Here is a 26,294-nt window from a genome sequence, read left to right as displayed (position 1 = left end):
ATGTCATTTGAGCTTCATTCTTTGTTTTTCGCAGGTAAAACTTGCATACTAGGGCAGGCTCTGAGTGTGTAAACATGTTCACAAACTTTCTACAGAGCCTGCAGATTTTTCTAAGGCATCCAGTGAAGACACACGGGCATGTGAAATTTCCGCACGGCCGTGGATTTGTATTGCGAGCTCATCCAGAGAAGGCACAGGGGCATGCGGCTGCCCCTGTGAACGACCATGCGAATATCGCACGCCCGTGGGTAATTTCCACACGGGCGTGTGATTTCTTGCAGAGTTTGGCCGATTATCCCGAGAGCACACAGGGGTGTGAACTCGCCCCTGTGGGCGACCTTGTGACAGGTGCACGGGCGTGGGTAATTTCTGCACGGGCGTGGGTAATTTCTGCACGCCCGTGTGAAACTCTGCAGAGGAGCCCTCTTCATCCTGAGAAGACACAGGGGCGTGTGGGTGCCCTTGTGAGTTGGGCATGTGAATGTCCACGGGCGTGTGGAACACTTAGCGATTTTTCTCGGATGTCCAGAGAAGCCATAGGGGCGTGCGGCTGCCCTTGTGGATGGGGTGCATGGGCATGGGTATTTTCCGCACGCCCGTGAGAGAGCGTTCAAAGTCAGTGAGAGTTTTTCCCGAGAGCAACCAGGGGCGTACACCTGCCCCTGTGAACTCTCAACCATAGTGCCACTCTAAGGGAGAAATCATTTAACAAGCAGCGTCGATAAGTTCTTGTGAGTGAGTGAGTGACACACGATGAGTGTTAGACAAAGCTAGGTTGGAGAGGGTTGAGAGGGTGAGTCGAGAGGTACAGGAGCGTCCCCTTTCCCCTCCGACGAGATAGATTCTACCTCTATTCCTTGAGTTCTTTGCAGCCATAATAGAGTGAATGGTTTAAGGGATGACCCTCCGTTGGGGCTTAGTTGCGAGTACAACGGAGTGAAGCATTGAGGTGATCTTAGTATCTAGGGCTTAATTGTGGTTAGGGACCTTCCGCCTGGACTAAAGTGTTAGGTCTGTAATTAGGAAGAGATTTATCACTTGGAATACGTAGAGCTCAGTGCAACTCTATTCGAGTGGGAGGTTGAGAGGTTATCTAATCTCTCCTCCGGGACATGTATAGAGTTAGGCATAGTTGACCTTAGATTTGGGACTATGTATTTAAGGATTTCCACAACTCACCATTGCATTGATTAGGAAGCATAATAGAGGGTTCTTGCACTTGAAACAATTGTCCTAGGCGGAGCATTATTCGAGTACCCCATCTTTATCGATTCCCTTACCTCCTTCTTTACTTGTGCTCTCTTACTTGTTGGTTTTAATTTTGAGAATTGAATCATTGTCACACTTATCACTACTGGTCTTTTGCATAGCTAAGAAGCAGATTAAGTGTTTTTATTCCCTACTCCCTGTGGATTCGATACCCGCTCATCCAGGATTATTACATCGACAAACCCGTGCACTTGCGGGATGTACGCAAGGGGACCATGTCAGCAGCCCGAAAGAAGTTCACCACTGAAGATGTGTTAGCGAGGTTTATGATCAGTACCGAGGCAAAATTTGTGAACATCAACAATCAATTTGCTGAAGTGAACACTACTTTAAGGAATGTTCAGGCCTCCATTCAATCATTGGAAAACCAGGTGGGGCAGCTTGTTAGGGCAAATTCAGAGCGCTCACTTGGTAGCTTACCTCGTAACACTAAAAATAATCCGAGGGAGCATTTGAAAGCCGTCACTCTCAGGAGTGGAAAACAGGTTGAAGCACGGGCCGAGGAGGGCTCAAGCACTAAACATGATTGTGTAGCCGTACAGGAAGACCCTAATTCATCTGAGAGTGAAGTTGAAGGAAGAAAGTTAAAGCAAAATGAAGAAACCCTTCAACTACCAACACCAAGGGTACCCGAGTACAAGCCGCCCATCCCCTATCCTCCAAGGTTGAAGCAAGATATAGAGGAGGCTCAATTCAAGAAATTCCTTAATGTATTCAAGCAGTTACACATAAATATCCTTCTTGTTGAAGCATTTACTCAAATGCCCAAGTGTGCAAAGTTTATGAAAGACCTGCTGACTAACAAGAGAAAATTGGAGGAATTAGAAACAGTTGCATTACCACGAAACTACTCTACGATGATTCAGAGGAAGCTCCCTAAGAAGTTGACTGACCCCGAGTGTTTCATTATTCCATGTGTGATTGGGGAAGGTATGCAAGAAAAGGCCTTGGCAGATTCTGGGGCCATAATCAATGTTATGCCCTAGAAGCTGTTTTTAAAGCTGGGATTGGAAGACATGTGGCTAACAAGGATGACAATACAACGTGCAGACCGGTCTATAAAGAAACCCTGCGGTGTTGTTGAGGATGTGGTAGTTAGAGTTGTGATAAGTGCTTGAGTAGACATATTTTTATATATGTTTTACATGCATTGAGCATCATTTTTACTGTGGTTTATGCCTCATATTGTGTGTTTGGTGTTCTTTTATGCATATAGGTTGTGAATGCCTTGAAAAGTAAAAAGGAAGCAAAGATAGGCTATAAAGACACAATGTTGGGAGTTCTTGTTCAATTCAAGGATCGAGACATGAGAGCAGTTCATAAACGTGGAGATGTGTGCCAACTTCTAAGAAGATTCAAGTCAATTCACTATTTGGAAGGGCACAAAGGTAGCCACATCTTCATATTCCTTCCCTTTGTGAAGATTTCAAGACCTCTCAAAGATACGTCGATGAAGAAAAGTTTTATAACCTACCACATGGATGTATGCCCGGACATGTGGCCTTAAGAGAAGGGTGTTCGGATCGCGTTTTGTGGAAAGTACTGTAGCAATTTCACTGCAGCAGTACTGCAGCAAAATTACTGTTCAGGCGGCCGCGTTGAAAATCCACACGGGCTCGTGAGGGCACGTGACAGACGCGATCTAAGGCCTATAAATAACCATTTTGCCCTATTCTTTCTCATCTTTTGTGCGGCTCTTGAGGGGTGAGACGGTTAGGGTTTGGAGAGGAGGTCTTTGCGGCTTTGGAGGCGCTTCGTCACCAACTTTGATTGATTCTCCTCCGTCATAGCATCAAGGAAGCCACTGGTGAACCTAGCTTCGGAGTGGGTCTTTCAAGACGTCGAAGCTCTCCATCAAGGCCATCAGTTCATATATAAGGGGGTTTATTTCTTTGGTTTTAATGTACTTTCATTCATTGATGGTGTGTTTTGTATGTTGCTCCATGGAGAGCTAAAACTCTAGAGGGTATTTTGGCTTGTGAACCCTAGGATTCTCATCTTTTGTGGATTTGCTTAGTGTTTCTATTTAATCCAAGTTTGATTAAGTTTTAATCTTGTATTCTCATTTCTTGCTTGTTTAATTAATCCGTTGTGGTTGATTTGATTTGCATGATTTGTTACTTTGATGTGAGAGAGGTCTCCATTAGAGTTAGAACTTCAAGGTTAAAGAGGGTTGAGAGGGTGAGTCATGAGATAGTGGAGTGTCCCCTCTCCCTTCCAATTGAGTGTATTCTATCTCCGTTCCTTAAGCTCTATGCAACCATATTTGGTGTGAGGCGTGAGATTGAGAGATTTCTCCGCCGGGACCTTGTAGGGGGTTAGGATCCTTCGTCGGGAATTAGGGTTGGATCAATCTTTAGGAATCGGATACAACTCTTGGAATCCCTAGAGTGCTTTGCAGTCATATGTGGTGTGAGGTGTTGAGATTGAGCGATTTCTCCACCGGGACCTCGTAGGGGACTAGAACCGGTGATCGGGAGGCCGGATCCGATTATATTTGGATTTCCATGACTTAACTTGCTCATCATAGAAACACTTTGCTTATTTGGTACCTAATGCCTGAATCCTAGGGGGAGCATTGCCCTAATACCCCACTTTTACTGATTGAGATCTCCATCCATTTTACCCTTGCATATTTGTCTCCGGTATTCATTTCTTCGCACATTAGATCACCACACCTTTCCATTTATCATTAGGTTAGAAAGCAGAGAAGAAGTTAGTACTAGTAGCCCTGTTCCCTGTAGATTCGACTACCCACTCACCGGGGTAATTATTACTTCGACACCAGTGCACTTGCGGTTTACACGCATATTCGGACGCGTGTCAAGGTGACAAGCTCATTATCCTAGTGGATTTTGTGATTATTTATGTGGATGATGATGTTGAAGTCCCATTAATCCTCGGGCGACCATTTCTTAACACCTTCTGAGCCCTCATTGATGTAATGGGGGAAAGAATGACATTGAGAGTGGGGGATGAGGAAGTCATTCTTACACTCCCCGCGGCTATGAAACACATCTTGGACCACGATGATCCCCTCTATTTTACTGATGAAACTGATATGAATATTACTGATTGTGTGTAGGAGGTCTTGGCGATTAACTCCTTGGATGAATTCTTGGAAGGAATGGATAGCGATGAGTGCAAGGAGAACAACCCACCTCCCACACAACTAAAGCATGTCGGGTATGTGGGGACATTTCTGTGGCCGAACAATAAAAAGAAATCAACCACGAGGAAAATTTGGCATATGAGGGACAAGAAACAGAAATTGGGGATGAATTGCACACTATCACCACCATGGGAAATCGATCGACTATTCTTCGAGGGGAAGGGTAAATTCCATGTATTTTCATGCCTCTAGATGAGTTTCCCATATTGGAGCACTTTTCTTGAACTTGGAGGTAAGTCCCCCCCATTTGATCCACCATGAGGTAAGAATGAAGGTACATCAAGCTGATGACGTTAAAGAAGCGCTTCTTGGGGGGCAACCCAAGCCTTTATATTCATCGTCTTTAAATCTTCGTATTTCTTTTAGTTGCTTAGTTTCTTTGTTGTGGTTTAATGCTTATGTTTGCGAGTTTCTCGTATTTTTGTTTTGTGCTCAACTCATGCTTAGGCTTGCTCGCTTATCTTTGGCCTTGAATTAGTATTGTTTATTTGAGTTTCATTGTTATTTTGGCATTTAAGAGGTTGTCATTCATATTTTATTGAGTTTGCAAGAGGAACCATGCCAATTTTTTGATTTCCCAGGTCCATACGGACTGTATACGGCCCGTATGGATACTTGTGGTATGTTCCAGAGCCTTGCGGTTGTTAATGCGGGAATGAGAGACCCCTCATGAGGACCATAGCGCATTGGGCTGAGGGTCTCAAGGGCGCCATGCGCCAGCAAGACCACCCGGGAGCCTCCCGGCCTCGCGCGGCGTGCGCGGCCTGAAACCCTCACGGGCGACATGCGCCCACATGGAGCCCGTGAGGCTTTCAAGCTGTATTTTCCAGCCCATGTGGGCACCATGTGCCCGCTTGGCACCCGCATGGGCTGGGCAGCCCATTAAAGGGGTGTTCTTCCCCTTTCAGTCTCTACTCCAACCTCCATCTTCTCCTCTTTGTTTTCTCTCGTTTCTCTTTAACTCTACCTCATTTCTCCACCATTTTTCTTGGCTTTTTCTTCTCTAATCTCCTTTCCTTCATCTTGCAAACTCAATCTTAGGATTTAATTGTAGTTTTACAATCTTTTTTGCTAAATCTTTTCACTCCAAGCTTTCAATCCCTAATTCAAGGTTTTGTAAAAACTTCGTTTTTGTTGTGTTTTTCTCTTGCTCTTCAAGTGTGAATGGCATATATGGTTGTTGTGATGTGGTGTGTGCTTAATTCTTAGAGTTTTTCCTTCATTTATAAATTTTGGGAAGCTCCAAATCTAGGAGAAACTCTTGTAAAAAGTTTTCATACTACTGTAGCAAATGCTGAATTTTTCATTTTCCACATTGAAAATTTTGTGCATTCAATTTTTTCTTAGTTTTATGATGTGATGGATATGGCCTATGAATGTATTCATGGAAATCTTGGTTTGATCTGCTGTTTGTGTGGTATAGGAAACTGCCGCTCTTCATCAACCAAATGGGGCAGTCTCTTTACCCTTCCCTTTGATGCTTCATTTAATTATTATGAATTCTACACCATGTTCTGCTGATTAATGTCCATTGAGGGCAATGTGCAATTCTTGGTATGGGGGTGGATTATTTGCGTGCTTACTTTACCAGTGATAGCTATGATTTATTGTTAAGAACCTCTTGGCTTGAATTAATGATAGTAATGAGTTGTAGTGTTATTTGTGCTTTAAGGAAGTCATGTTTTCTCTCTAGTGCTTTCTTCACAACTTTGACACAGAATTTCTACCTTGTTTGCCCCAGCTAACCCACTACTTTGATTTAAAGTGTTAGAGTGGTAAATTTTTCCCTCAATGGTCTTTTAAAAGCTTTTGGTTCTTTTGTTCATTTTGCTTTATCCCTGAGTGATGTTTTGCACGAAGGTGCTCAGGAGACATGTATATATTTGTTATCTTAAAAAAAAATTGAAAAATGAGAAAATGAGTCTATGTCAGTATTCCTCTGCTAATTTAGCATGAATGCGTCTATGTAGATTGTAATCGAGTAAGTTGGGTGGCTCTTGTGCCTAATCAGTATGTGCATCTCTCTGAAAGATTATAAGATATTTTATGCAATCTACGTTAGGCGGACTCGAAAAAAAAAGTGCTTATTATCCTGGACTCTGTCATGCATTCACTTAGAAGCTAAAGTATTGAGTGTGAACCAAAGGACACTTGACTTACCATTAAAGGTGTCTTTAATATTTCTAACAATGGTAGTCATTAAATGTGGCGTGAATAGGGAGAGTAAGGGATGAAGTATACACACACTCACGAGGAAAACACTCTAGAGGAATAATGACTATCTCTACTCAGTTGGTTATAGCGCAACTCATTTTCTTGATTTCATCTCATCCGTGCCTATGGGGTTCTTCAATGTTTGAGCTGGAGGTTGTATATTTAGCCATTTATATTCTTGCCCCTATTCTTTCATGTGTGTTTTCTTGGGGACAAGCAAACGCTTAGGTGTGGGGATGTTTGATAAACACCTAAATGTACGCATTTTATATGTATTACTCTTGTATTATGTGTGTATATCTTAATGAATTGAAGCCCGTTTAAGTTTAAATTGGTTATTTCAGTGTTACAGATCTTAAATGGGCCCAACAAAGCTCAAAAATACAAATTGGACGAATTCGACACCAAAAACGGCATTTTTGGGGTATTGGCACTATAGCTGGCATTCAGCTGTGAGCTTCAGGGGGTCCATGCGCCTGTATGGATGCCAGTGAGGTTTGCTGGAATTTCACAACTCTTGGTACCGTACCAGGAATACTGTAGCTGAGTACTGTAGCACCAACACCCTTTTCTAGGCAAAATGGCAGTGAGCTTCACGGGCTCCATACGCCTGCATGGAGCCCGTATGGACCTGACGGGGTATATATTGGACTGAATTTCTAGGGCAAAAGGAAGACGTTTTTGGAGAAAGCTTTTTTGGGAGTTCTTGGAGCCGACTTCCACCAGTTCAGAGGAGGCAAGATCACACGTTTTGGAGAAGGGGAATCAAAGGGAAAAGCTTGGTTTAGCTAGATCTTCATCGATCTCTTCTTTGGGAGCTTGTAGACGACGAGGGAAGCCGCCCGATCGCGGCGTCCATGAAAGCTTTCCACCTAACTTGGCTTCTCATCTCACTTCTATTGTTTGAGGGAGTTTTCTTATGCCATTTTTAGTTGTTTTCATGGACCTATTATTTGTATTTGTGTGCATGGACGAGTAGACCCCAAGGTTACTGGATGCCCGTGAACCTTGGGGTGAACTTGTGTATTTGGATGATCTAATTTTGTCTATTGCAATTGTTGTGTGTTTGTGATTAATTCTTGGTGCATTTGATGTGTTTCTTACATGAGAACTCTGTAAAACAACTCCTAGGTTGTACTTGGTAGCATGACCATCGTCCTTGTACTAGACACACAAAGTTTGGAAGGGATTCATATATGAATACGCCATGACCATCAGGTATTTTGTACCCCTCCAACATTAGGGCTAGATCAAGTTGTGTTCCGGCTCTAATTAGAGATTTCTCCCTTGTTAATGCAATCATATGAGGATTTGATCAGAAGAAATTCTGTATCAATACTTATACCTTATTAGGGGTCAATTGCCGTGACCACCGGGTTAATCTAATTTAGGAAATCTCTAGGTCCAAACCTTCAATTGCATGACATTCTTAGCATCCTTTACATTTCAGTAGCCCCTAGGGAATCTGCATCCATGACCATTTCATTCCCCTGATTTTATACCCTTGCCTTGTTTTAGACTCCACTTCTAGTTCTTTCATTTTAATTAATAGATTAGAGAACCCCTTTGAATCTTTAGGCTAGATAATATGTGAAGAGGAAGTAAGGATAGATCCTTGGGCCCAGGGAATACGACCCTCTCGTGCTCGCTCGAGAGGTATTACTTGACGACTCTTTGCGCTTGCGGATCATGCATCAACAAGTTTAGGCAACGAAAGATCCACCAGCACCCACGCCTTCACCAGCACCAGCAACAGCAGAACGGACCCCACTGAGGATATCGATGCTTGATGCAACTTTCTTTTTGTCTTTATATTTTTGGATTTCATTTCCGTATCTTATTTTGTACTTGCATCACTCAGAAAGGATCTTCCTTTGGAGTTTATCGTTTATTTTTGTCTTGAGCTGTATTTCATTACCTTATCTTTATATACTTGAGTTGTTTTTGTTTTTGTTGAGCTTCACTGAATCCCCTTTGCGTATACATGAAGATGGTCTTGTGAGTATGGAATTTGAGTACTAGTTATGGACACGATCTTATAGCCGTGTGTACTCCATAACCCATTAGGTCTCAACTCTCAATGAATATAGCTCCATCAAATTTACCATTCGGTATTGAGTGGAGTATTGGTTTAATTGCCCACTTCCACATCTACTTTTAATTGATTTATATCCTATTGTTCTTGCATGTGTATATTGAGGGCAATGTACATCTTAAGTTTGGGGGCAGTTCACATTACACATGTTCATTACACATGTTTTGACTGAAAATACATGCTCACGTAGCCAATGGGGGTTCACCTTAGTTGCAATGATTATATTCTTAAGTTTAGGGGAATTTTTAGCATTGAATGTTCTAATTTTCTAGTTTTTACTTGAATTTCTAGGATTTTTTGCCCAATTAACAATTGTTGCACTACTCTCTCATTAAACCATTTTAGAAACTAATACACCCCTTGCGTGTGACACGTAAGTGCACGGGTTTGCCAAAGTAATAAATCCCAGGTGAGTGGGTATCGTATCCACAGGGAGTAGGGAATAAAAATACCAAGATTTCTACTTAACCAAGCGAAGATGAAAGAATGATTGTGTTGATAAGATGTAATGTAGACAATAATAAAAGAAATAAGATAAAAAGGCACAAATAAGTGAGTGGAAAGACAATCAATTTGAAGTAGGGTACTCTGGTATTGTTCCGCCTAGGATTATCGCTTCAAGTTCAAAACCAACTATTATGCTTCATAACTAATGCTCAATGAGTTGTGGACATCCTAAGACACATGGTCCTAAACCTAAGGTCAATCGTGACTAACTCTACACTATACCTCAGTGGGGAAATTGATTAGTCTCAACACCTCACACTGTGCAAAGTTGTAAGACGCTCTAGGGATTCCAAGTGATAAACCCTATTCATATATGTAGACATAACCCTTTGGTCCAAGCGAAAGGCCCCTAGTCACAATTAAGCCCCAAATACTAAGGATTACTTCAACGCTTCACTCTGTTGCTCACACAACTAAGCCCTAGTGGAGCTTCTCTCTTAGTACTTCACTGTATTGTGACCGCAAAGAACTCTATGAAATAGAGGTAAGATAAATCACACATGAGGCGAAAAGGGACACTCCGCTACCTCTCGACTCACCCACTCGACCCTCTACAATCTAGCTTTGTCTAGCCCTCATGGTGTGTCATCACTCACAAGGATTACTAATGTGAACTCTCAACCCTATTGCCACTCTAAGGGAGAAATCATATAACAAGCATTAAGAATTAGATCTCAATTAAAACATCAATTAAGGAAAACATAATAAAAGGTTAATAAAAAATTCATCCAGGGTTCACAAATCCAAATACCCTCCAGGGGTTTACCTCTTTATGAAGCAAGATACAATCAATAATAAAATTGAAAGTAAAAACAAGTAATCCATAGGAAAACTCCCTTAGTAGTCATGTTGATGATCTTGTGGAGTAGCCTTGTCCTCTTTAAAGGTCCCCTCGTCAAGCCTAGTGCGCACTGACAACACCCCTTGCGTGTGACCCGCAAGTGTAAAGGCTTGTCGAAGTAATAAATGATAAGTGAGTGAGATATCGTATCCATAGGGAGTAGGGAAAAATAATACAAAAATTGCTACTTAACAAAGCGAAGATGAATAATGATTGTTTTGATAAAGTGTAATGTAAGCAAAAACAAAAAACAAGAACGAAAGGCCCAAGTAAGTGAGAGGAAAGCCAATCAGTAGAAGTGGGGTACTCCGACAATGCTCCCCCAAGGACTAATGTTTCATGTGAAAGACCTACTAATATGCTTCCTAACTAATGCTTAATCGGTTATGGAAATCCTAAAGTACACGGTCCCATACTCAAGGACAACCGTGACTAACTCTACACTATGTCCCGGTGGAGAAATCGCTCTGTCTCAACACCTCACACTGTGCAAAGTTGCATGGAGTTCTAGAGAATCCAAGTGACAAACCCTATCCCTATGTGTATATCTAACCCTCTGGTAAAGGAGAAAGACCCCAAGTCACAATTAAACCCTAGATACTAAAGACACTTCAACGCTTCACTCTGTTGCTCGCACAACTAAGCCCTAGTGCAGTTTATCCTTTAGTTCTTCACTCTATTGTAACCGAAAAGAACTCTAGGAATTGGAGGTAGGACAAATCACACTGGGGGAGAAAGGAGGCGCTCCACGAGAAATGCTTGCGCGATAAGAATGCGAAGCGTTCTTTCTTTTTGTTGAGCTTTACATTTCTTGGGTTTTAATGCTAATATGGGTGTATTTATATTACTTTCATTCAGGTAGAGTTGTGAGGTAGATTATGAAATAAAGAAGCCAACGTGAGTTATAATACACTAATTTGGAGGAAATCTTGCTAAGGTTCAAATGCGAAGACATAGGTCGGGTTCCAGATGCAATAATGTGTGCCAACCTCCTCGTACTCGAGTTAGCACAACTATTTAGAGGGGCACAAGGGCAGTCACATTCAAGCATTTTGACTTTTGCATATAGAACAAGATCTCTACCAACATGTCCATTATTAAAAAAGCAAGGCGATCGACGGCGTAAATGTGTGCCGTTTGCGTTACTTCGATGAAAGTATGGATTCGAAAGTATTTCATGCTGGTACTGTACCAGGGTACTGTAAAAAACACTGTAGCAAAAATACTGTAGTAGAACTGATTACAGCCGGCCGAGAAAACAGCAAAACAGAGAATCCACACACCCGTGTGAAAAATCCACAGGGACGCCCATATGGGCATGTGGATTCCCGATTCCAGCCCTTTAAAAGTAGATTTCAGACCCGATTTCATCATTATTTTCTCCATCTTTTCCCCAATTGGAGAGAGTGCGGCGGCTAGGGTTTTTGGAGGTGTTGGCTAGGGCTTTGGAGAGGTTCTACGGCTCTGACATCGCGTGCTGTTTGGAAGAAGGTTAGTCGGAGAGCTTTCGTCGGCACCGATCCTGCGAGGTGTATCGTAGGTGACAAGTTCCCCTTGCGTATATCCCACAAGTGCACGGGTCTGTCAAAGTAATAATCTCGGATAAGCAGGTATCGAATCTACAGGGAGTAGGGAATAAAAACACTTAATCTGCTTCTTAGCTCTGTGAAAGATCAGTAGTGATAAGTGTGACAATGATTCAATTCTAAAAAGTAAAAACAACAAGTAAGAGAGCACAAGTAAAGGAGGACGTAACGCAATCGATATAGATGAGGTACTCGGATAATGCTCCACCTAGGACAATTGTTTCAAGTGCAAGAACCCTCTATTATGCTTCCTAATCAATGCAATGGTGAGTCGTGGAAATCCTTAAATACATAGTCTCAAATCTAAGGTCAACTATGCCTAATTCTATACATGTCCCGGAGGAGAGATTAGATAACCTCTCAACCTCGGACTCGAATAGAGTTGCAATGAGCTCTAGGGATTCCAAGTGATAAATCTATTCCTAGTTATAGACCTAACCCTTTGGTCCCTAACCCTCTATTAAGCCCTAGATACTAAGATCACCTTAATGCTTCACTCCGTTGCACACGCAACTAAGCCCTAGTGGAGGGTCATCCCTTAGACCATTCACTCTATTATGGCCGCAAAGAACTCGAGGAACGGAGGTAGAATCTATCACGCCGGAGGGGAAATTGGATGCTCTTGTACCTCTCGACTCACCCTCTCCAACGTAGCTTTGTCTAACGCTCGTGGTGTGTCACTCACTCACAAGGTTACCAACAGGAACTGTCAACCCTAGTGTCACTCTAGGGGAAATGTTCATACAATCAAGCATTCAAGGTTGGAACTCAAAACAAACATCAATTAATTGAAAGCATAATAAAGAGATTCAATGAAACAAATACATCCTAGGGCTCACAAATACCCAAGTACCCACTAGGGGTTTAGCTCTCCATGGAGCTAAGTACAATCAAAGAAATAGAATGTAAAAGCAATGAATCCATAGAGAAATCCCCTCGATAGTCGTATCGATGGTCTTATGGAAAGTCCTCTACTCGTCGTCCAAGGATTCCCTTGTCTGGTATAGGATACGCCCCGACGGAAGCTCCCCTACCAACCTTCTTCAAAAGGAATGACGATGTCGAAGCCGTAGAACCTCTCCAAAACCCTAGCCAATACCTCTCAAAACCCTAGCCCAAACCCTCTCTCAAGTTGGGGAAAAGATGAAGAAAAGAATGCTGAAATGGGGGCTGAATCGGCTTTAAATAGTGCTGGAATCAGGAATCCACACACCGCTGTGGGTGCCCATGTGGAATTTCCATACGGGCGTGGGTAATTTCCACACGCCGGTGCGGATTCTCTCAAACTGTCATTTTCGGCCGGTTGTGAACAGTACTCTGCCAAAAATACTCCCGAATCCACTTTTCATCAAGGTAACATAAACGGCCATACGTTTATGCCGTGGATCGCTTTGCTTCTTCAATGATGGAAAAGTTGATGGAAATCTTGTTCTATGTGCATAAGTCGGAGTGCTTAAGTGTGACTGCCCTTGTGCCCCTCCAAATGGTTGTGCAAACTTAAATACGTGGACGTTGGCACACACTCTAGCATCTCGCACCCGACTTATATCTTCGCATTTGAACTTTAGCAAGATTTCCTCCAAAATCGGTGCATTGTGATCTACATTGGCTTCTTTCTTTCATAATTGGTTTCACAACCCTACCTGCATAAAAATAACATAAAAACACACATATTAGTGTAAAACCCAGAGAAAAGTAATGCTCAACATAAGGAAAGAACGATTCGCATTCATATCGCACATGCACTTATCAGTAGTCCAGACAAAGGGACCCTTGCGACGAGTAGAGAATTCTACACAAGACCATCACCATGACTAACGAGGGGGTTTTCTATGGATGCTTTGATTGTACATTCGATTTCATTGATTGTGTCTAGCTCCATGGAGAGCTAAACCCCTAGTTGGTACTTGGGTATTTGTGAACTCTAGGATGTATTCGTTTCGTTGAACCTTTTTATTATGTTTTTAATTAATTGATGTTTATTGTGAGTTCGAAACTTGGAGACTTGATTGTATGAATACTCTCCTAGAATAATACTAGGGTTGAGAGTTCTTCCTTATAGCTCTTGTGAGTGAGTGACACACCATGAGAGTTAGACAAAGCTAGATTAGAGACGGTTGAGAGGGTGAGTCGAGAGGTAGTGAAGCATCCCCTTTCCCTTCCGATGTGATATATCCTACCTCCACGTTCCAAGAGTTCTTTATGGCCATAGTAGAGTGAATGGGCTAAGGGATGACCTTCCTCTGGTGCTTAGTTGCGAGTGCAACAGAGTGAAGCGTTGATGTGGTTTAAGCACCTAGGGCTAAATTGTGGCTAGGGATCTTTCAGCTGGACCAAAGGGTTAGGTCTATTCATAGGAATAGGGTTTATCACTTGGAATCCCTAGAGCTCTTTGCAATTCTATGCGAGTGCGAGGTTGAGAGGTTATTCAATCTTTCTTCCGGGACATGTATAGAGTTAGGCATGGTTGACCTTAGATCTGGGATCATGTAATTAATGATTTCCATGGCTCATTGTTGCATCAATTAAGAAGTATAATAGAGTGTTCTTGCACTTGAAACGATTGTCCTAGGAGGAGCAATATCCGGGTACCCCATCTTTATCAATTGCCATACCTTCTCCTTTACTTGTGACCTCTATCTTGTTGTTTTTATTTTCGTTATTTCATATTTTGTCACACTAATCACTATTCATCTTCCACATTAGTTAAAAGACAACTTAATTGTCTTTGTTCCCTACTCTCTGTGGATACGATACCCACTTATCTGGGATTATTACTTCGACACCCGTGCACTTGCGGTTTACACGCATATACGGACGTGTAAAGTTTTTGGTGCCATTGCTGGGGAGTAGGCATTTAGAGATACTTTGCACTTTGTTTTCTTAGCTATTCATTTATTAATTCTATTTCATATCTTCTTTTCTATCATCATTCTGATTTTGTTTTCTTTCTGTTGGTGCAACTCCTGGATATGACCCGAGCGAACCCCTTTATACTGATTGAAGGAGATCCCAAGCTCGAACGTACACTTAGAAGAAAAGGGAAAGAACCTATGCAAGAACAGTCTAATCTAGCTGATTTGGAAGTAGAAGAATCTAAAAACATGGCATAACAGAATGAACAACAGCGGACATTATCCGATTATGAAAGACCTTCAGTATTGGGGACACAATCAAGCATTGTGCATCCCCAGATTACAGCTCAGAACTTTGAGCTGAAGCTGGCATTCATCTACATGTTGCAGCAATCCGCACAGTTTGATGGTTTGGCTGATGAGGATCCAAATAGTCATATAGAAACTTTCTCGAGGTTTGCGATATGCTTAAGATAAATGGGGTGACGGATGATGCCATCAAGTTGAGAGCCTTCCCATTTTCCTTGAAAGGGAAAGCGAAGTAGTGACTACACTCATTACCTAGAGCCTCAATTACCACATGGGAGGAGATGGTAGAAGCTTTTCTTGGCCATTATTTCTCTGCCAGAAAATCTGCAAAGCTTAGGAATGAGATCTCATCATTTGTAAAATTGGAATTGAAGTCTCTATTTGAGACGTGGGAAAGGTTCAAGGAGCTCCAGAAAAAGTGGCCGTAACACGGATTCCTAGAGTGGATGATTGTTCAAACCTTTTACAACGGTCTGAATTCGAGTACAAGACAACTCTTAGATGCGGCAGCAGGAGGTACCTTAGTTAGAAAGACCCCCAGTGGGGCGTGTCAACTAATTGAAGAAATAGGGTTAAACAGCTACCAATGGAATGCTAGGGAGAAGAAAAAGGTGGCCGGTCTCCATGAGATAGACGCAGTAACCTCATTGATGGCTCAAGTAGAATCATTGAGTAAGAAGTTAGATCTCCTAACTACAAATAAAGTGGCGGCCGTGAGTACTTGTACCGGGTGTTGTGGAGGACATGCTCCCTCCGATTGCCCGATCTCTATTGGTGATGCATTGATAAGTGCTTGAGTAGACATATTTTTATATATATTTTACATACATTGAGCATCAATTTTATGATGGTTTATGTCTCATATTGTGTATTTGGTGTTCTTTTATGCATATAGGTTGTGAATGCCTTGAAGATTAAAAAGGAAGCAAAGATAGGCTATAAAGACACAATGTTGGGAGTTCTTGTTCAATTCAAGGACCAAGACACGAGAGGAGTTCATAAACATGGAGATGTGTGCCAACTTCCAAGAAGATTCAAGTCAATTCACTAGATGGAAGGGACTTTTGGCCCACGCACCGCGTCGAAATTCCTACAGCCCACGCGGGCGCGTGGAAAATCCACACGGGCGTGTGAGGGCACGTGACAGACGCGCTTTTGGGCTTTAAATAGGCCGTTTGCCCTATTTTTGAGAGAATTTTGACGAGGGTTTTCGCGAGCACTTTGAAGGGAAGGCGGCTAGGGTTTTGGAGGAGGTCTTTGGCGATATTGGGGGGCGTCCATCACCAACTTTGATCGATCTTCTCTCTGTCATAGAAAAGAGGGAGCCTTCGGTGACCTAGCTTCGGAGAAGGATTCTTCAAGACGTTGGGAGACCCATCAAGGCCATCATCACGAATTTAAGGGGGTTTACTTCATGGTTTTTATTGCTTTTCATTGTAATAATCATTGTTTTTTAACTTGCTCCATGGAGGGCTACACCTTAGTAGGTATTTGGGCATTTGAACCCAAGGATTTATGTTTTTGTAATGATTTGCATTATGTTTCTATTAGTTCGAGTTGATTTGAGTTTTAACCTTGTATTTCCATTGCTTGCTTGTTTAATTAATCCATGTGGTTGATTGGATTTGTATGATTTGTTACTTTGATGTGAGAGAGGTCTCCATTAGAGTTAGAACGTCAAGGTTAAAGAGGGTTGAGAGGGTGAGTCATGAGATAGTGGAGTGCCCCTTCTCCCTTCCGATTGAGTGTTTCCTATCTCCGTATTCCCTAAACTCTATGCAACCATATTTGGTGTGAGGCGTGAGATTGAGAGATTTCTCCACCGGGACTTTGTAGGGGTTAGAGATCCTTCGCTAGGATTTAGGGTTGGATCTATCCTTTGGAATCGGTTTCACTCTTAGGTGTCCCTAGAGCATATTGCGGTCATATGGGATGTGAGGTATTGAGATTGAGTGATTTCTCCGCCGGGACCTTGTAGGGGACTAGTATCGGTAGCTTGGAAGCAAGGGCCGGTTGTTCTTGGATTACCTCGACTCATTAGACTCGGTTTAGAAGCATTTAGTGAATCGTGAGCTTCATATTAGATCATAGGGGGAGCATTGCCCGGGTACCTCATCTTTATTGATTGAGATCTCCTTTACTTGTTTTCTTGCTCGTTTGCTTGCTTATTAATTCTCTTGCAATTAGCTCATTTCATCATATCCATTGATTTTGACTAGATAACTAAGAATTGGTTAATACTAATACTTCCGTTCCCTGTGGATTCGACTACCCACTCACCGGGGTAATTATTACTTCGACACCCATGCACTTGTGGTTTACACGCATATTCCTACGTGTGTCATGCATCTTCTGTTCAGAATGTAGATTTTCTGGGTAATGGCATGAGGTATTAAGGAAATCCATATAGTAATACCTACAATCCGGGTTGGAAGAGTCATCCCAATTTCTCGTAGAGCAACCAAGGTCCACAAAAGGCCATGGGGCAACCGAGTTTCCAACAACAACCGCACACCCCAACCATTGAAAATAGAGTTTCAAGTTTGGAGACTCGAATGAATGATTTAGAGAAGGCCTTAACTTGGTTTGTGCAATCATCTGATACAAGGTTCCAATCAGTTGAGGCTACACTTCGCAACCACACCGCCTCTTTGAATAATCTTAAAAATCAAGTAGGGCATATTGTGAAGTCCTTATCGGAAAGGACACAAGGAAGCTTGCTGAGTAACACCGAGACCAACCCTAGAGAGTATGTGAAGGCGATCACTTTGAGAAGTGGTTGTGAGGTTGAGGGTAAGCTTCCGAGTGAGAAGCCCAATGAACACGCACCCGAGGTTATAAAGGTAGCGAAGGGAGCAAACAAAGAGAATGAGGTGGCACCCCCACCTTTGAAGACAAGAATCCCTTATCCCTCTAGATTGAAGAATGACCAAGGGGATGAATAGTACAAGAAGTTCCTGAGTTTGTTCAAACGACTTCACATCAATATTCCTTTTGTTAAGGCATTGGTTCAAATGCCTAATTATGCAAAATTCTTGAAAGACTTGTTGACCAACAAGAGGAAGTTAGAGGAGAGTGCTTCAGTGATTTTAGATGCATCTTTCTCGGCGGTTTTGCAAAAGAACATGTCTAACATAAAGAAAGACCCAGGAAGTTTCATCATTTCGTGTAATATTGGCAATCTAGATGAACAAATGGCATTGCAGACTCAGGTGCCAGTATCAACATAATGCCACACACCTTCTTTCAAAAGGTAGGCTTGGGCGAGTGATAAGTGCTTGAGTAGACATATTTTTATATATGTTTTACATGCATTGAGCATCATTTTTACTGTGGTTTATGTCTCATATTGTGTATTTGGTGTTCTTTTATGCATATAGGTTGTGAATGCCTTGAAGAGTAAAAAGAAAGCAAAGATAGGCTATAAAGACACAATGTTGGGAGTTCTTGTTCAATTCAAGGACCAAGACACGAGAGCGAGTTGATAAAGCGTGGAGATGTGTGCCAACTTCCAAGAAGATTCAAGTCAATTCACTATTTGGAAGGGCACAAAGGCAGCCACATCTTCATATTCTTTCTCTTTGTGAAGATTGCAAGACCTCTCAAAGATACGTCGATGAAGAAAAAGTTTTATAGCCTACCACATGGACGTGTGCCCGGACATGTGGCCTTAAGAGAAGAGTGTTCGGATCGCGTTTTTGCGAAAAAGTACTCGTAGCAATTTCACCGTAGCTATACTCGTAGCAAAATTCATCGCTCACGCCGCCGTGGAAATTCCAGCGCCCGCGTGAAAGTCTCTGCAGCCCACGCGGGCGCGTGGAAAATCCACACGGGCGCGTGAGGCCACGTGACAGACGCGATCTAAGGCCTATAAATAGCCGCTTTTGCCCTATTCTTTCTCGATCTTTTGATGCGGCTCTTGAGGGGTGAGACGGCTAGGGGTTTGGAGAGGAGGTCTTTGCGGCTTTGGAGGCGCTCGTCACCAACTTTGATCGATTCCTCCTCCGTCATAGCATCAAGGAAGCCACCGGTGAACCTAGCTTCGGAGTGGGTCCTTCAAGACGTCGAAGCTCTCCATCAAGGCCATCAGTTCATATATAAGGGGGTTTATTTCTATGGTTTTTAATGTACTTTCATTCATTGATGGTGTGTTTTTGTATGTTGCTCCATGGAGAGCTAAAACCCTAGAGGGTATTTGGGCTTGTGAACCCTAGGATTCTCATCTTTTGTGGGTTTGCTTAGTGTTTCTATTTAATCCGAGTTTGATTAAGTTTTTAATCTTGTATTCTCATTGCTTGTTTGTTTAATTAATCCTTGTGGTTGATTGGATTTGCATGATTTGTTGCCTTGGTGGGAGAGAGATCTCCATTAGGGTTAGAACCTCAAGATTGAAGAGGGTTGAGAGGGTGAATCATGAGATAGTGAAGTATCCCCTTTCCCCTCCGATTGGTGTATTCTATCTCCATTCCCTAAGCTCTATGCAACCATATTTGGTGGGAGGCGTGAGATTGCTCGATTTCTCCACGGGACCTTGTAGGGGGTTAGGATCCTTCACTGGGAATTAGGGTTGGATCAATCTTTAGGAATTGGATACACAATTTGGAATCCCTAGAGTGCTTTGCGGTCATATGTGGTGTGAGGTGTTGAGATTGAGCGATTTCTCCACCGGGACCTCGTAGGGGACTAGTATCGGTGATCTAGAGATAGACCCGATTATGTTTGGATTTCCACGACTTAACTTACTCATCATAGAAACACTTTGCTTATCCTGTACCTAATACCGAATCCTAGGGGAGCAATGCCCGAATACCCCACTTTTACTCGATTGAGATTCTTCTTCCATTTTACCCTTGCATATTTGTCTCCGGTGTTCATCTCTTCGCACATTAGATCACCACACTATCCCATTATCATTAGGCTAGATAGCAGAGAAGAAGTTAGTACTAGTAGCCCTATTCCCTGTGGATTCGACTACCCGACTCACCGGGTATTTATTACTTCGACACCCGTGCACTTGCGGTACACACACGCATATTCGGACGTGTCAGCGAGCCGAGGCCTACTCGTATGACTTTGCAATTGGTAGACCGAAGGTGAGACATCCGAGGGGTATCATCGAAGATGTGCTTGTTAAGGTGGGTAAGTATATATTTCCTGTAGAGTTTGTGGTGCTAGACATCGATAAGGATGTGGATGTACCTTTGATACTTGGGAGGCCGTTTTTGAGGACTTCCAACGCCTTGATTGACATAGACGGCGGAGAACTAACTTTGAGAGTTGGAGATGACAAGCTCGCATACCGCCTTGATGAAGTCATGCGACATTCTCTTGATTTTGATGATACTTTGTATTTTCTAGACACTAATGATGAGATTGTGGATAAATACATGCAAGAAATATTTAATCCAGACCCGTATGAGGGTCTGTTTGACCAAGAGGAGGATAATGAGGAAGTAATGATGCTTGGTTCGACGGAAGAAGTACCATCTACTCTGGGGATCTTGAAGATTGTGCTCCAAGAGATGAAGAGGGCTAGGAAAAACCACCGAAAATGCTCCAAGGCTATTGGAGATGTGCGTGAACCAAAGAAGTTGGATGAACCATTGCTAGGTGGTCCCAAGACTGATAATTCCCCCTCTTACTTTAAGAGACTTTGCTCATCCTGTTTTCAAGGCATGGGTAAAAGGGTAACTTTCATCTATGAGCCCCCGTGAGGTAAGACAAGGCACGTCAAGCTAAGTGATGCTAAACAAGCGCTTCTTGGGAAGTAACCCAAGTGTTTACTGTTTTCGTAGTTTAGTAGTTTAATGTGTGCATGAATAAAGTGTTGACTGTTGGTGTCTTGATTTTTATATACTTGTGCTGTGATTTTATTGTGGATTTTGAATTGTCATCGTGTGTTTTCACGTGGATTTGGCAAAGCTGGGTCATTTGAGCTATCTCTCTTGTTTTTTATTTGTAAAATTTGCATAGTAGGGCTGGCTCTAAGTGTGTAAACATGTTTAGAAATTTTCAGCAGAGCCTACAGAATTTTGTAAGGCATCCAGAGAAAACACACAGGCGTGTGGAATTTCCATACGCCTGTGAATTTGCATTGTGAGCTCATATAGAGAAGGCACAGGGGCGTGGACTCGCCCCTGTGGACGACCATGAGATTCTCGCACTCCTGTGGGTAATTTCCGCACGGGCATGTGAATTCCTGCAAAGATTGGAAGATTAACCTGAAAGCACACAGAAGCGTAGACTCGACCATGTCGGCGACCTTATGAAAATCCCACGGGCATGGGTAATTTATGCATACCGATGCGAATCTGTGTAGATGAGCTCTCTACATCATGAGAAGTTACAGGGGCGTGCACTTGCCCTTGTGAGTTGGGCCTGTGAATGTCCACGCCCATGTGGAATTTCCACACGGGCGTGCAGAACACTTAGCAATTTTTCTCGGATATCGAGAGATGCCATAGGGGCGTGCAGCTGCCCCTGTGGGTCGGGCACATGGGCGTGGGTATTTCCCACACGCCCGTATATTTGCGTTCAAAGGCAGTGAGTGCTTTGCTGAGAGCGCACAGGGGTGTGCATCTGTCCCTGTGAAGCTTTCCTGTGGAGACGCAAGGGCGTGGGAATGTACAGAACGCTAAGAGGCGCGAGTCATTTTAAAAGGATTATCGTTTCTCTTCACCCTCATATCCTCCATTTGTTTGAGAGCACTCCTATTTTGTTTCCCGACCTTGTTTCGCCAATTTAAAAGGATTTTGCTTGGTTTTTCGGCCGTTTTCAAAGGTTTCTCATCTCAACCCGATGGTAATCCCTATCTTTGATTTCCTTCACAAATTCATGATTTTCATCGATGAAACTAGTCAATAATGATTTGTTTCTTCAAATAGAATGGTTATTTATATTTAGAATGAAGGAGAAGCATTGTAATGGTGCATTTGTGAAGTTTAAGGCCTAGTCATACATTTGTTGACGGCCCGTGGATCCACATGGGCGTGCGGAAATTCTGCACTACCGTGTGGATTTCTGCAGCTATGCTTAATTAACTTGTTTGATCAATTTTCTTTTAAATTTTGCAGATTATGGCACCCAGGTCAAAGAAGCAACCTGATAAGCGACCGCGAGAGTCATCTCCTGAGTCTGAGAGTATGACATTCACTATCCCCGAGCATCAGGCTCATTTTGAGCGTTTGTCGAGACTTCGGTTCAGACAGACTCAGTTCTTGGAGAAGAGTATATTGAGAGATTTGCAGAAGGGGGATGACTTCGCTGATAAGGTCGAGGATCTCGTTTCAGTGGGTGGCTAGAGGCAGTTATTGTCGATTAGAGAGCCAACCATCCGAGAGCTTACACTGGAGGTTTTGTCGCCATTCAAGTTCGACATATCCTATGGCAGATTCGACGACCTTGATGTAGTTCAATTCAGAGCACTTGGACATCACTATGTCAGAGCCGTAGAACCTCTCCAAATACCTAGCCAATACCTCTCCAAACCTGACAAGTTCCCCTTGCTTATATCCTGCAAGTGCACGGGCTTGTCGAAGTAATAATCCCGGGTGAGCGGGGTCGAATCCATAAGGAGTAGGGAGTGAAAATACTTAATTTAATTCTTAGCTATGTAGAAGATCAATTGTGATAGGTGTGAAATTGATTCAATTCTCAACAATAAAATCAACAAGTGAAAGAGCAAAAGTAAGAAGAGGGTAAGGCAATCGATAAAGATGGGGTACTCGGATAATGCTTCACCTAGGATAATCGCTTCAAGTGCAAGAACTCTCTATTATGCTTCCTAATCAATGCAATGGTGAGTCGTGGTAATCCTTACATACATAGTCCCAAACTAAGGTCAACTATGCCTAACTCTATACAATCTCAACACCTCGCACTCGCATAGAGTTGCAATGAACTCTAGGGATTCCAAGTGATAAATCTCTTCCTAAATATAGACCTAACCCTTTGGTCCAGGTGGAAGGTCCCTAGCCACAATTAAGCCATAGATACTAAGATCCTCTCAACGCTTCACTCCATTGCATGCGCAACTAGGCCCCAGTGGAGGTTCATCCCTTAGACCACTCACTCTATTATGGCTGCAAAGAACTCAAGGAACGGAGGTAGAATCTATCACACTGGAGGGGAAAAAGGATGCTCCTGTACCTCTCGACTCACCGTCTCAACCCTCTCCAACCTAGCTTTGTCTAACGCTCGTGGTGTGTCACTCACTCACAAGGTTACCAACAAGAACTCTCAACCCTAGTGTCACTCTAGGGGAAATGTTCATACAATCAAGCATTCAAGGTTGGAACTCACAATAAACATCAATTTATTGAAAGCATAATAAAGAAGTTCAATGAAATGAATACAACCTAGGGTTCACAATCATCCAAGTACCCACTAGGGGTTTAGCTCTCCATGGAGCTTAATACAATCAAAGAAATCAAATGTAATAGCATTAAATCCATAAAGAAACCTCCTCAATGGTCATGTCGATAGTCTTGTGGAGAGTCCTCTACTCGTCGTCCAAAGATTCCTTCGTCCGGTATAGGATACGCCTCGATCGAAGCTCCCCTACCAACCTTCTTCCTAATGGAATCACGATGTCAAAGCCATAGAAATTCTCCAAAACCTTGGCCAATACACCTCGAAACCCTAGCCGAAGTCCTCTCACAAGTTCGGGAAAAGATGGAGAAAAGAATACCAAAATCGGGGTTGAAATCGGCTTTAAATAGGGCTGGAATCGGGCGACTGCACGGGCGTGTATGATGTCACACACCCCTGTGGAATTTCCACATGGGTGTGGATAATTTCCACACGCCCGTGTGGATTCTCTGTTTCTCTGGTTTCTCGGCCGGGCTGCTACAATACTTGCTACAGTATTTTGCTGCAGTGCCTACTACAGTACTATGCCGGAAAATACTCCCGAATTCCATACTTTCATTGGGGTAACGCAAACGGGCACACGTTTACGTCGTGAATCACTTGCCTCTTCAATGATGTGCACATTGGTGGATCTCTTGTTCTTATATGCATAAATCAGAATGTTCGAGTGTGACTGCCTTTGTGCCCCTCCAAATGAATGTGCTCACTCGAATACGAGGAGGTTGGCACACACTCTAGCATCTCACACCTGACCTATGTCTTCACGTTTGAACCTTAGCAAGATCTCCTCCAAAATAGGTGCATTATGATCCACATTGGCCTATTTCCTTCATACTCGGCCTCACAACCCTATCTGTATAAAAGTAACATAAAAACACACATATTAATGTAAAAACCTGAGAAAAGTAATGCTCAACATAAGGAATGAACGCTTCACATTCATATCGCACAAGCACTTATCAAAACCCTAGCCATAGCCTTCTCTCAAGTTCGGAAAGATGGAGAAAAGGATTTTGAAAACGGCCTTAGATAAGGCTGGAATCGGGAATCCACACGCCCATGTGGGCGCCACTGTGGATATTTTGCACGGGCGTGTGGAATTTCCACAAGCCTATGTGGATTCTCTGTTTTCATCCTTCTTCGGCTGGCTGTGAACATTACCAGCTATAGTGTTTTGCTGTAGTGTGTGCTACAATGCCCTGCTATAGTGCCGGCCCGAAACACTCCTGAATCCATGCTTTCATCGAGGTAATGTAAATGGGCACATGTTTACGTCGTAGATCGCTTTGCTTCTTCAATAAATGATATTTTAGTGGAGATCTTGCTATACATGCACAAGCTAGTAATGCCTGAATGTGACTGCCCTTTTGCCCCTGTAAATCGTTGTGCTAACTTGAATACGAGGAGGTTGGCACACATTCCCGCATTTCGAACCCGACTTATGTCTTTGGGTTTCGACCTTCTTAAGATTTCCTCCAATTGGTGCATTTACGATCCACATTGGCTTCTTTCTCTAATATTCCGCCTCACAACCCTATCTGCAAAAAAGTAACATAAATACAGACATATTAGCGTTGAAACCCATTAGAAGTAATCCTCATCATAAGGAAAGAACACTTCATATTTTTATCACACAAGCACTCATCAAACTCCTCCACACTTAAGGTTTTGCTTGTCCTCAAGCAATTATTAAAACATTAAAGTATAGATAAAGGAAATATTGGAAGTGCTTGGCCTTAGGTTCACTAAAGAATACAAAGAGAGCATTTTACAAGTTACGGAGATTTCAACACTAAATACGACAAATCAATATTCTAGCTAAAAACTTGAATCAAAAAGGACAACAAACCCGAAATCATGTAAGTGTGTGAACTCACTCAAAACAACCCAAGGTATACTCCTCAAAGTTCTAAGTACAAGGGACTTATTTACCTACAAAAAGTAACAAAATTTCAAAGATGGTAGTAGCTTCACACATCCTCTTAGGTAGCTCTTTCGAAAGCGGCTGCTAAGGTGGCTTTCAAACTTTGGAGGTGGTAGCTCTTTCTACCGGAGTGGTAGCTTTCACTCATCCTATGAGATAGCTCTTTCTCTCATTAGGGCATAACTAGTACCCGGCTTATGAGAGTAGCTTCATACTTTATAGGTGGTAGCTCTTTCCACTCAACAAGCTCGACTAAACAATAAAACTATTTTGTTCTTTCTTTTCATCTTTTTTAGAATTAACAAAAGAAACAACTATACTTAGTCCCTTTAATATCAAACTTGAGTTTCCAAAAGTGTTTAAAGAGTGAGTAGTGGAATAAGTGACAATCAGGCAAAAATTCCTAGAAATTTAAGCAAAAACTAGAGCATGAGAACATTCAATGTTAAAAATTTTCCTAAACTCAAGAATACAATCATTGCAACTAAGGTGAACCGCCATTGGCCATGTGAGCATGTATATTAATCAAAACTAATATAAAAGAGATGTGTGCCCTTTGAACTCTTCCCCACGCTTAAGTTGTACATTGTCACCAATGTACAACTTAAGCGTGGGGGAGAGTTTCAAAGTGCACACATCTCTTTTATATGTACACATGCAAGCTTATTCATAAATATATATCAATCAAGAACAAATGCGTGAGAGGCAATCAAAACAATACTCCCCTGACTCCTAGTGTTGCATTTGATGGATCTAAATCCTTGGGAGTAATGTTCCAACAGATTGTGAAGCACACACGGCCAAGTGCCGAAGCACCATTGGTCGTGCCCATGACAAAGTCTCAATTCCCATGATGACAAGACCATCTGCACGCATACACAAGGGGGTTCAGTAAAGCTCAATAAAAACAAAACAGCTCGAGTATATATAAAAGATATGGCAATGAATACAACTCAAGGCAATAAAACAAAAAAAATAAACTCAGAAGGAAAGTCCTTTCTGAGTATACAAGTCTAAAATGAAATGCAAAAAGTAATAAAATGAAAGAAAATAAATCACGTGTCAGTGCCGCGCTCTGGCTCCTCTGTTGTTGCATGTGCTAGATCAAAAGGTGCGGGTGGAGGTGGTGATGCTGATGCTGGAGAGGCCTGA

General features: G+C 42.5%; 1 protein-coding gene and 1 non-coding gene across 2 annotated transcripts; one reads left to right on the top strand and one right to left on the bottom strand.

Annotated features, from left to right (window-relative positions):
• Window positions 1-1,484: 1,484 nt before the first annotated feature.
• LOC120277763 lies at window positions 1,485-26,294 on the top strand. Its single transcript, XM_039284605.1, has 3 exons — window positions 1,485-1,979; window positions 4,355-4,455; window positions 26,246-26,294. Exons 1-3 carry the CDS (start codon window positions 1,485-1,487, stop codon window positions 26,292-26,294), a joined length of 645 nt encoding a protein of 214 aa, XP_039140539.1.
• LOC120278336 lies at window positions 15,178-15,284 on the bottom strand. The gene has a single exon (XR_005541672.1). It is a non-coding gene; the product is annotated as a small nucleolar RNA R71 (small nucleolar RNA).

This window comes from Dioscorea cayenensis, chromosome 15 (assembly GCF_009730915.1).
Source record: "Dioscorea cayenensis subsp. rotundata cultivar TDr96_F1 chromosome 15, TDr96_F1_v2_PseudoChromosome.rev07_lg8_w22 25.fasta, whole genome shotgun sequence".
In the NCBI taxonomy this organism is placed as follows: domain Eukaryota; kingdom Viridiplantae; phylum Streptophyta; class Magnoliopsida; order Dioscoreales; family Dioscoreaceae; genus Dioscorea; species Dioscorea cayenensis.
Note: the sequence above shows the minus strand (reverse complement) of the source record. Positions and strands in the feature narration are given on the sequence as shown.